Below are 12,886 nucleotides of genomic sequence, written 5' to 3'. Positions count from 1 at the left end.
TACAATGAATCTGGTTCCAAACCCAGCAAGAATTTTGCATTTTTCTAACTCACTAATAAATAGTCTTTAGGACACAATAGAGAAGGAGAAGAAAGGCTAATGGGATTGGGCTTTTCCCCACCAAAATAGAAGAAAAACTCCGCCGAAGTTTGAGCCATCTTCCCAGAATCACAGCCCTAGATCCTGACAAGTAATCATGATGGGTGACCTCTGCGAGGACCCAAAAGACAGACAAAAAAGGGGAGGTCCTCTGAGGTCCAGTGGGTTAATAGTTCATAGTGTGGAAAGGGGAGTGTGGTGAGAAAAAGACCTGATCTCAAAGCCCCAAACTTGCCTTTGAGAATCAACTCCTTCCCAAAAAGTTGGTTACGTATTTGTAAAGCAAAGGTGATGCTGGTCATTGACCACCTATGTGAAGCTTTGAATAGGAAACAGGAGCTAAGACAAAGCTTCTGGTCCTTCTTTATTTCATGGACCCCTTTGGCAATCCTATAAAGCCTATGTGCCCCTTCTCCGAATGTTTTTAAACTCAGAAGAAAGTACCTAATATTACAAAGAAAATAAATTATATTAAAATACATTTATCAAAAAACAAAATTTTTAAGTTTATGGACCATGGTTTAAGAAACACTGATCTAGTAGAAAGATCCTCAGACTGGAATTTGAGTAACCTGGGACCCAATCCCAAACTTGCCTCATGTGTAAAATAGGGTGGTTGGAGCAGATCATTGCCAAGATCCTTTCCAGCTCTAAAATTCTGTGAGTTCTGAGCCTCCAGAAAAATGGAGAGCAGCTAGAAAGGAAAGGCATTTTCTATATTTGGTTTTTGATCTTCTCTACTAAGGGAAGACATTAGACAGAATGCTTCACTTGGAGTCAGGAAGCGCTGGGTTCACATTCTGTCTCTCACCTTAAGCAGGTCTCTTAACCTCACCAAGGTTCAGTTTCCACTTCTGTAAAATGGGGATACCTACCTGGAAGGGCTGTTAGGAGGCTCACATGGGATCATGTATGTAAAATGTTCTGCAAACCTAAAAGGGGAACATTAATGACCATTATAACTGTTGTTGCTTTTATTCATGTGTGCCTCAGACACTTTCCACACAGGTTGCTCCATTGGAAAGAATGCCCAGCTTCAACGCAAGAGCTGAATTCTAATCCTCAGAGCCACCATTAACTAACCATGTGACTTCAAGTAAGTCACTTCATTTACCTCAAAAGTATAACTTCTGCACCAGTGACTTCACAGAGCTATTCATAGATTATAGGATCGTTAATGCTGGAGCCGGAAGGAAACTCAGAGATCATTTAGTCAAACTGGTCACTTGCCCAAGGTCACAGAGCTAGTAAAATGTATGAGGCTAGATTTAAACTGAAGTCTTCCTGATGCCATGCCCAGTGCCCTACCTATTACACCACACAGCCTCCCATTGTTATGAAGGTAGAATCTTAATGTAGACATAACAGTATATCCGCAAAGTTAAAAAATATGCAAGTTGTTATCATTATGTGAGACCATCCTCTCATTGTTACGAAGGTAAAATCTAGATTTAAACATAACAAGGCATCCACAAACTTAAAAAATATACAAGTTGTTATCATTATGTGATACCATATTAAGTTACTCCAAAGAAGGGGGCATTGGTGAGATTTGGGTACAGCAAGAAGCTCCAAAAGGTTAGACAAGTCATTCTTACAAGGTGGTAGAACTCCAGAGAGGAAATATTAAGTGACTGAGGCAATAAACATGGTGCCTGGCCTCCTGACCATGAGCTCAATGTCGAAAGAGTCAGGAGAAGCCCTAAGAATATAACAGAGAATCTGATTGGCTGAGGTGTGAGAAAACAGAACCCTCACATCACACCTGCCACCTGAATCCCATCAGCCTGGTAAAAGATGTGAAATAGACCAGTAAGCAGAATCAGAAAATCACATATAGCAGATAAAAAAAAACCAGGGTTTAAACCCAGTGTTGTTTTGAGTATGGCGATGAAACATGTCACAACCAAGGAGTTTTTACAAACCAGTGGACCATGCAATTGATCCTTAGATGGGCACACATACTCTGCTCTTGGGGTTTTGAAATGGGAGCTTGTTTAAGGCATAAATCACATAAAAGGCCAAGCTGCTCCCACTGCCTCGAGGAAGGCAGTAAACCATTTCAGCCTATTCTGCTTGTCACTTCAGAACAAAATACATTATGTCCCCAAACAATTTGAGGGGGTAGAGGAGAGAAGGCAGTAAAACAAGATCTCAGGCATCTCAAGGGCCACAGGCCTAAGGTGACAGGCAGGATTTGTGTGTCAGCACACCAAGATGTCATTAAGGAATACACAGTTCCATAAGACAGGGGTGTCATTGTAAACAGAGGCTCTGTGACTCACGTGCCACTGGGAGCCGAGGATCTTCACCTCTCTTCATACTTCATCAAAGTATGATTTTGAAGAAGAGGAAAGGCAGATGAATTATTGTGCTCCTACATCAGTCTCTTGAAGTTCCTGATCACCTGCCTACCAGATAGGGCAGGGCCCCGTGATTCCCATGACTAGAATCAAGCAGAAACTGTAGGCCCATGTCAGGGACTATAGGATCATGGATCTGGAAATGGAAGGGATCTCGGAAATCATCTGATTTAACTTTTTATAGATAAAGAAATTGAGGCTCAGTAAGGTTGTGGACTGCCCAAGGTCACACAGGTAATAAGCATCAAAGGCAGAATTTGAAACCCAGGTAGGTTTTCCGATATCAGTCATTCTATGGCACATTGCTTCCCATGTCATAAAAGAATTTCCTGTATTAGGTACAAATTGGAATCGACAACCTCTGAGGTGCCCTTCAAATCTAAGATTTTATAACTCTGTAAGTTTCCAAAGGATAGCATGGTATAATAGAAAGATTACTGGATTTTGAGTCCGAGGACTTGGGTTCAAATTCTGGCTCTGTCCTTTACTACCTATATGATTTTGGATAGATCCTTCTTGGGACCTTGGTTTCCCCCTCTGTAAAATAAGGAGTTTGAACTAGATGACTCCTAAGGCACCTTTCTGCTCCATGATGTAAATCTGGGAAACCACAACCTCAAGCAATGATGGAGAGAGAGAGCTCTGTGGAGGGACAAATGGACAGGAATTCACTGAGAGAGACATTTGGTACCTAAAGAGAAAAGCTGGAGATTTCAAGGGTAGCAAGACTGAGAGGACTCTGCTCTACCTCTCTTCCTTACCTTTGTCTAAATCATCCTAAGGAAACATAGCACTCATCTAGTCCAGGATTTATTGGGCGCCTATTATGTGCTTAGCACCATACAGAAGTCTAGGATGTGGTCCCTGATCTCAAGGAGTTTATAGTTTGGTTGAAGACAAAGAAAGAAGAGGGCAAAGTTTATATGCAGAAGAAAAATCTTATATACAGAGCTTATATTTTGGTTGAAGAACAAGAGTTGTTCAGTCATTTTTAAGTCATGTCAGACTCTTCTCGACCCCATTTTGGGGTTTTCTTGGCAAAGATGCTAGAGTGGTTTGCCATTTCCTTCTCCATTCTACAGATGAGGAAACTGAGGAAAACAGTGCTGGGCCTGGAGTCAAAAAGATTCATCTTCCTAAGTTCAATCCAGCTTCGATTACTTACTGTGTGACCCTGAGCAAGTCACTTAACCCTGTTTGCCTCATCTGTAAAATAAGTTGGAGAAGGAAATGGCAAACCCATTCCAGTATCTTTGCCAAGAAAACCCCAAAAGGGGTCATGAAGAGTCAAATGACTGAAACAACTGAACAACATTTAGAATGGGAGTCTTACTTTCCTATTTGTATTCCCAGCACTTAGCAGAATGCTTTGCATATAGACAGTGATTAATAAATGTTTTATTCATTTACTGTTCATTCTTTCTCCTTGGATGTAGTGGCTCAGCCACCCTACTGTCTACTTCCCAGCCTTCTCTCTAGAGCTTCCTCTGCCTAAAGAAAAAGTGGCTGTATAACTGCTCGTATTCCATTAGCAATAAGAGCTTGGTATGAGTCTATGCAGTGCAATCAATAGCAAATGAGTTTCCCAACCCCATAAGCAATTCAATTCAACAAACACTTATTAAGCATCTACTGTGTGCCATGCCAGGTGCTGAGAATACAAAGGCAAAAACTAAACAATACCTGCCCTTGAAGAGTTTGTATCAACTATTTAAAGAAGGGGATATAATGCATACATAGATAAATATAATATGATATAAAAATAATGTAATGTAATAGTATAAAACAGAGAAGAGCATAAAGAAAGCAAAGGAAAAAATCAGGAAAAATGTCTCTATGGCAAGGGTTTTTAACCTTTGTATCAGAAACCCCTTTGCCAGCCTACTGAAGCCTATGGACTCCTTCTCAAAATAATGTTTTTTAACACATAAAATAGATAGGATTACAAAGAAAATCAATGATATTGAAATAGTTATCAAATAAATTTTAAGTTCACAGACTCCAGATTAACAACCCATGCTCTAGGGATATTTGAAGGGGGGACAGGATGGGGAAAGGACACTAGTATGTTGGAGGAAGAGAAGAACGTGGCATCTGAGCTGAGCCTTGAAGGAAGATAAAGATTCTGAAAAGTACACATGAAGTGTTCTCCCAACTGTGCAAATGAGGCAGGAGGTAAAATAGAGAGTTTGAAAAACAAGTTGTCCAATCTGACTGGAAAATATATATATATATATATGTAATATATATAATATATATGTGCATACATACATGCACACATACACACATATACAATCTATATGTGTGTATACATACATATATATACACAAATGCATATATACAGTCTGTGGGTGTGGGTGTGAATATACACAAATACATATAGAGTCTATATGTGTGTATTTATATAAGGTACATGAAAGGGAGTAATAAGGCCAGAGAAAGATTGGGTTGAAAAAAGATTGTGGAGAACCTTAAGATACCAGGCTAAATGAATTTAGACATTTATTCTTGGAGTGATATAGAGTTATTGAAGGTTTTTGGACAGGATAGTCCAGAATCTTAAGAAGATGATTTTGGCCACCGTGTAAAGATGAATTGGAGAGAGGTTAGACTGGAAGAAGAAAGACCAATTTGCTAGCTACTACAACAGTCCGGAGGAAATGTGATGAATAACCAAACTAGGTTTATAGATGTGGGTATGAAGTAAAGGAACTGAAATGAGAGATATGAAAGGACTTAGCCACTGATTGAATGTGAGAGGTAAAGGAGAGGGAAGAGTTAAAGATGTCTCTGATATGGCACAAACTTGAGTGACTAGATGGGACAGTGCCCTCAATAAACATGGGAAAGTCAAGAGGAAGGATGGGTAGAGGGTAGAAGATACTCGGTTCTGTTTTGGAAATGTTGAATTTGAGGTGCTTCCAGGATATCATGGTAGACATAATGCAGAGCAGCTAGGTGACACAGAGGATAGAGCACTAAGCTTGGAATGAGGAAGACTCATCTTCCTAAGTTCAAATCTGGCCTCAGACAGTTGCTAGCTCTGTGACCCTGGGCAAGCCACTTTGTTTGCCTCAGTTTCTTCATTTGTAAAATGAACTGGAAAAAGAAATGGCAAACCACTTCAGTATCTTTGCCAAGAAAACCCCAAATGAAGTCACGGAGAGTTGGACAACTGAACAACAACAATGTAGGCCTGGAGTTTGGAAGAGAAATTAGGGTTGGATAAATAGATTTAGCTATCATCTTCCTAGAGATGATAGTTGAATCCATGGGTATAGATGATAGTATACCAGGAGAGTATAGCAGAAAAAAAGAAGGCCCAGAACAGAACCTTGGGAGAATCTCACACTTAGATGACAAGAGGCAGATGAAGATAAATCCAGCAAAGAGACTGAGAAAGCATGGTCAAGAAAAAAATAAATGTACTTACTAATAGGATTTATCTTAGGCAAGTCAGTAGATAATATTAGTACTCATTATCATCATAACACATTTATATAATATAATAATAAATTTCAGTTTTACCTATGATTTTTATGGGTCAAAATTGTTGCAAAAAGGGTAAAGGAAGCATACATGTTGTGTCAGGCAGGCTAGAGGATATTATTATCAGCAGTGACTCACGCACGAGAAGTGATGTAAAAAGTAGACTGTTAGCTTGTTGAGGACAAGAACTGTTTTAATTTTCAAATCCCTTGGCGCTTAGCAGTCACTTAATAAATGATGAACTAAATTGTACTGAAAAGTCAGAAAGCTGATCATGTAGTAGTCATCGTCGTCATCGTCGTAGTTGTTGTTCAGTTGTGTCCGACTCTTCATGACCCCATGGACCATAGCACACCAATACTGTCCATGGGGTTTTCTTGGCAAAGGTGTTGGAGTGGTTTGCCATTTCCTTCTCCAGATCATGCATTAAGGAGAGACAGTAGATGAAGAGTCCAAGCCTCCTCATGACATTAAAAGAACTAGAGGGAAACTTTTGTATGTCAGGAGGATGGCTCTGAGAGATTCTTGGAAAGAGATGAACAAGAAGGTTAATTGAATTAGAAGGTGCAGAGGTGTTGCCATATGCTCTGGTGGAGTGAATGCCTATAGCAAAAAGATGAGAAAAGCATCTAAATATTCAAGTATTTGAGTTTTCAAAATACTTTCTGGACAGTGTTCCTGTGTATGGGTAATGCAAGTATCATTCATCCCCATTTTACAGATGAGGCAACTGAGATATGTCGAGCAGCAGTGATTTGCCCAGTGTCAGAATCAGAACTTGAGTTCAAGTCATCTGACTTCTTAACCTATGATTGTTCCTCTATATTATGCTGCCTCGATTCAACTCTCTGGATCTGTTTCCTCCTCTATAAAACAGGGAAAGTGAACCAAATGATCTTTGAGATCCCTTTTAACATTATGTGTTTTTATAATTTAATGGCTCAGTTGGGAAGTCTCAAATCCGCAGATATAGGTCAGAGTGCAGTCATTAAACTTTTTTTACCCTGTGGCTACAGAGCTTGGTATCTTCAGGTGGCAGCTGGGTTTTATGAAGGAAAGACTTCAATAATCTTGCTTTTAATTGGCAGTTCCAAGAAAGGACTTTGCCCCTCTGTGAAATGTCATCTATCCAGCCACCCTGAAACCTTAGTAATTTGCTATAGGAAGTCATAAAACTGGAAAATTGATTGAGCTCCCTTTCCCTACTGCACTACTTTCTTTTTCCTCTACCTTCGTGCTTGTGCCTGTAAGTGGCATCCTATAAGTGGCAAACATCTCCCTATTTTTATTTGCCTCTTAATAACACCCATCTACTTTCTGAAAGGTGTTCAACACACCTCTACTTAAATTTGCCCCTAGGCAGAATCTGACAGATGAATTCTCAATCTCAAACTGTGTTGATTTGACTTATTTTTAAATAGCACCGAACATCCCATAAAGCTAAAATAGGAGCCAATTCCCATGTGTGGACTTAGTGAGCAGAGTGAAGAGCAAGAGACTGGCAAGTTGACTGACCACCTGGGGCAACAGTTCCAAAATACTTGAATTAATGAGGGAGTGACTTACACAAGCCGCTCTGTGCCAGCTGCTGGCCTCATTTTGGAGGCATTCCCAAACACCGGAGCCCATCATTGGCAGGTATTTCCACTTCAGCTGTAGTAGATTTTAGGAACTGTACTCATCCTGTACTCTCAGCTGAACCCTCAGAGGGAAAATTAGCCCATACCCCAATGACGGGGAACATGACTTGACCATAACAGACCATATCCAACTCCTTTCAGAGAGAAAGGAGTGGAAAAAAACACCCAAGATAATAAAAATAGCTCATCTTCAACAAGTACCTTACAATATACAAAAAGACTGACTTACATTATCCTCACACTAACTCTGTATTAGGTATGTAAAGAGGTGAATTATTATCCCCGTTTTACAGATGAGGAAACTAAGGTTGAGGGGGTTAAGTGCCTTTCCCAAAGTCACATGATATAGCAAGTCATAGGGTACAAACCCTGGGTAGAAAGCCAGGACTCTTTCTACTGTACTGCCTCTCACTCCACCATTGTGTTCTGCTTTCCAAAGAAATGGAAACCCAAGACTCTCTTCACCAGGAGAGAGTTTGTGCCCCTGAGAGGGCATCTTGGTTCCCTACATTTTCTCCTGGAGTGGGAGCCCAATCTCAATGCAGGCTATTCTTTACACATCACATAATTAATTCTTAGATATTTTGCACATTCTTACATTTTTACATTTTGTGTTTCCCAGTCGAATGTAGGATCCCTGAGGGCAGGTACTGTTTCATTTTTGTCTTTGTACCCTCAGTGGGTAGCACAGTGCCTGACAGTGTAATTAAGACCTTAATAAATATTTGTTGCTTAATTGCTTGTACTTGGGAGTGCTGTGTAATTCAGTAAATCATTATGATTCGAGTTCTTTTTCCAGGGAAAGGAGCCCCAGTGAATGTGATTCCACATGTCCCCCTGCCTGGAACTCTCTCCTCATCTCTACCTCCTGATTTCCCTGGCTTCCTTCAAGTCTCAGCTAAAGTCCTGTCTTCCACAGGAAGTCTTTCCTGATCCCTCTTAATTCTAATACCTTCCCTCTGTTGATCTCTAATTTCTACTGTACATATCTTGTTTTTATAGTTGTTTGCATATAGTCTCCCCATTATACTGTGAGCTTCTCAAAAGTAGGAATTATTTTTTGGAATCCTTTGTAGTTCCAGTTTAGCACAATACCTGGCATATAGCAAACGCTAAATGGATGCTTGTAAACTATTGGCTATGTCCCACTATCAAGTTGTGACTCATTCTCATGCGTGAACCCTAAGTACTATCCTCCAACCCCAAGAAGGGAGCCTCAAGACTGTAAACTCCAACCCCCAAAACCCAGATTTCTTCTGCCCAATTGGGAAAGACCATTGAGCCAACTGGGGTGATTGTCCAATAAGTAGTATAGAGTGAGAGTGCATGTTAACCTGGAGGAAGCAGCAGCCTGGAATTAATCACTATATTCTCATTCAAGAGTTAGAGAGCACAGACAGGATGTATCAGCCATAGATAAGCAGGCCCTTCACTGGAGCCCTCTTCCAAGGTATCGGTGAAGCTGACTGTATGATCGTTAAGTGGTAATGTTTTCCCCAGAAGAGAATCCCAGGCAATACACTAGTAAATCACTTTTAAAAGCAATGAAAACCCATCAGTTAGCGAATGGATGAACAAATTTATGGTATATGAATATGATGGAATATTATGGTGCCATAAGAATTCTAAAAAGAATACTTTGGAAGAAATCTAGGAAGACTTGTATGAATCAATGGAGGCTGATGTGAGCAGAATCAGAAAAGCCAATTATACTATCACCACCATAAAGACAAACTTTGAAAGATTTAAAAGCTCAAGAATGTAAAATCCAACCACAATTCCAAAGTGATAAAGCATGCTATTCACCTCTTGACAGAGAGGTGCTAGCCTCCAGATGCAGAATGAGATATACATTTTTTGCATGACCCAACGTAGAGATTTGTTTTGCTCGTTTATTCATATTTATTACAAGAATTTTGTTTTCCTTTTCTTTTTTTCCCAAGGAGAGAAAGAAAGGAAGGAGAGAAAATAAATGCTTGTTAATTTTTAAAAGTAAAGTAAAATAAAAGTTAATGAAAAAAGAAATTAAAATAAAAAAATCCTCAAACAGACCTGGAGTAATTCCCCAAAATAAACAAGTTGAGGCATGAGTATAAGGTGACAATAGGTTACAAGTCTTTTCTATCTACTGAATAGTAAGGAAACTGTCTCCAACCTAAAGTACATTATAGAAGGGTAGTAACACTGGATTAGTGTAAAGAGGAAGAAAGTCTGACTGGGTATATGTTTATGTATGTGTGTAACATCTAGCGCAAAATATCTAGAGCACCAGGGTACCCAGAATGGAACTTTTTAGTGATAGCTTCATCTTGATAAGGATGGAGGGACACAGGAAGAGGTGGAAAGGGCATACATTTTGAAGATGGAAGAGCCCTTAATGGCCAGGGAGTCCAGACCTTTCATTTTACAGACTAGGAAACTAAGGCACAAAGAATATAAGTGACTCGACCAGGGTTACATTGCTAGTAAGTATCTGAGGTGGGATTTGAATCCAAGTCCTACTGACTCTAAAGTCAATGCCCTATCTACATCCATATGCTGCTTCTCACTGAGGCATTCAGAGTCATAGGCATTTGGTAAATGTGCAGTATTGATAACAGTAGTGATGATGCACTTCATGCTTGTAGCTTTCTGGAGGTAAGACCCTTACTTTGACCTACTACAGTGAGTCTAACGGTGAGAAATATCAGATAGGAGGGAAAGATAAGGCCATGGCAGGCCAGCCAGGGAAATTTTGGGGAGGTAAGTGAAGCCTGTGTCACCCCATACTTACTTACCCCCCTCTTGCTGGCTCCAGCTAACCCATTTTCATTTCCTATGGGACCCTAAAGCCCAGATTTTCCAAACTTTGATACTCCTTTTCCATCACTCCCAGGAAGGAACAAAACTACGTGCAGAAGCAGTGGAAGGATGTGCGAGTGGGAGACTTTGTCCAACTTCATTGCAATGAGATTATCCCAGCAGATATCCTCTTACTCTTCTCTTCTGATCCCAGTGGAGTCTGCCACCTGGAAACTGCCAACTTGGATGGGGAAACCAACCTCAAACAAAGGCGTGTTGTGAAGGGCTTCTGGCACAAGGTAGGGTTCTTCCAATGGACTTCAGCATTGGTATAAAAGGAAGAAAACACCCAACTCCCTGGGAAAGTAAATCAAATAATGAGAAAGAATTTTGATGTTATGGTTAATTTGTTAGTAGGAGCTCCTCACATCCCTTATCCAAATCATACCCATCATAAAAGACCCAAGCTCAATCTCACCCCCTTCATGAAGACTTCCCTGACAAAAGCAGATCCTGGGAGTCTGTCTTTCACTCCTGTAACTCCTATAACACTTACTTCCTGTACCATTAAGGTTCATCTACTGGCTTTTATTATTGTTTCTATTTTTATGTATAGCTGAGGTGGCTTTTAGTTTCCATACCTACAAGTCAATCATTCCTTTCTTCCTTTACTGGTCACAGCAATTTAAGGCTTGTTCTCCTAGCTCTCTACCCTTGGTTCTCTCCTTAACTCACTGAATTACTCCTATATTTGCTGAGGGTTAGGGCAACATCTTAGCTATGTTCACAAAACCATCTCCAAAAAAGAAGAGGATCTTAGAGGTATAACTAGAAACTCTCATACCTGGGGCAAATTCAGTTGATGAGAAGGGTAGAGGAGGAAGAATGAGAAAAAAAAACATTTGTCCTATGGACAGCTGCCTAGGCAAAAAAAAATCTGTTTCATAGAAGTAACATCTAATTCTTCCTTCTGTACAGTAGGTCTGTAGTATTACTACGGGTTCTCCTTTTCTCTTCAACCCAGTTCTGTGGTTTGTTTTTACTATGTTACTTACCTCAGGTTCCTGAATTTATTCAAAGAAATATGTCTCTAATAAACTTTGCTACTCCCCCACCTAATTTTTTTCCATTCTATTCCTTTTGAATAAGGTATCACTTTCAGAACCATAATCCAGATATGAGTCACATACTCTTAAAGTCTCAGTGATATTTGTTATGTCAGATTTGAATCTTTTCATTAATATGCTTAGTTCACTCTATTATTCATATTTTATGCACTTTATACAGATATCTAAGGCCTCTTCTTGGTTATTATCACCTGTGGATTACTGGCTCTCTCTCTCTTTCTTTTCTTTTTCCAGTTTTATACCTATTACTCTCTATGGTATTGGTCTAGACAGAAATCTGTGAGTGAGCAGTGCTCCCCCTTCCTTTCCCCTTTTGGTTTAAAGATACCTTAATCAGATTTGCAAAACTTTTTTTTAGATTCACTCTGTCTTTATTAAGAGTCCATCATTCCTACATAGTACTGAGTAACAGGATATCAAGCTAGAAAATGACTCGTCTCAATTTGCTGCCTCCAGTTACTGTCCATATTTTCTTAGCAAAGATGCTAGAGTGGTTTGCCACTTCCTTTTTGGATTAAGGCAAACAGAGGTTAAGTGACTTGCTTGGGGTCACACAGCAAGTAAGTGTCTGAGGCCAGATTTGAACTCAGATCTTCCTGACTCCAGGCCCAGAGCTCTGTTCACTGAGCCACCTATGTGGAAATCTCCATAGTAGTGGTCTAATAGACATAGCTTCAGACCAAGGTACATAGTACTTTCAATGCCATTTCAATTCTCATTCTTCCCTTTTACTTTGAATACATTGTTCCCATCTTAATGGTACAGAAAGGTTCTAAATCTGGCTTTCAATGTATCTAAAGTTTACCCTGACAACTTGACAAAATCCATGTGTTTTTTCATCTTTTTCAATATATTTTCAGCATGTAAGTGGCAGGTGACGTGAAGAACAAAAAAAATAGCTCCTGAAGAAAATAATTTTTGCTGATATTAGCTTGGCACCATCCTGGTAGACTAAAAAGGATTTGATGGGTAGATAGAATTTGGGCCTTAGGATCCAGTCTAATTCTGTACCTAGTATTGAAAAAAAGCATGGTATAGAAGGAAAGCACTAGGTTAAGAGTTTATCGGCCCAGTTCTGAGTCCTGTAGCTTTGTGACCTTGGGCAAGTAACTTCGGAGTAGGTCTCCATCCTATGATTCTCTGACTTCCTCATCTATAAAATAAGAAAATTAGAGCAGAAGACCTCTTAAGTCCCTTCAAGTCTGAAATTCTGTGATTTGATACTGGTCACATGTAAGTTAGATAACTACATTAATGGTATATCCCAATCCCACTCTACACAAGCACCTCTGAGTTCCCTGATACTAATAAAACTATTGTAAACTCAAATGCACCTGAGTATCTAAGGCTATCCAGTCAAGTTTCAAAGTCAATGAAGTTTGTCTTT

At 39.7% G+C, this 12,886-nt stretch overlaps 1 protein-coding gene across 1 annotated transcript in view; it reads left to right on the top strand.

Moving 5' to 3' along the window:
- ATP10B (ATPase phospholipid transporting 10B (putative)) overlaps positions 1 to 12,886 on the top strand; it is a 147,729-nt gene that overhangs the window by 18,499 nt on the left and 116,344 nt on the right. Inside the window, exon 3 of the mRNA XM_036749742.1 lies at positions 10,467 to 10,671. Within this exon, the coding sequence (XP_036605637.1) occupies positions 10,467 to 10,671 (205 nt within the window). The remainder of the gene's footprint in view (positions 1 to 10,466; positions 10,672 to 12,886) is intronic.

The sequence above is a fragment of the Trichosurus vulpecula genome, chromosome 3, assembly GCF_011100635.1.
Source record: "Trichosurus vulpecula isolate mTriVul1 chromosome 3, mTriVul1.pri, whole genome shotgun sequence".
Classification (NCBI taxonomy): domain Eukaryota; kingdom Metazoa; phylum Chordata; class Mammalia; order Diprotodontia; family Phalangeridae; genus Trichosurus; species Trichosurus vulpecula.
This window is presented reverse-complemented; position numbering and strand designations above follow the sequence as displayed.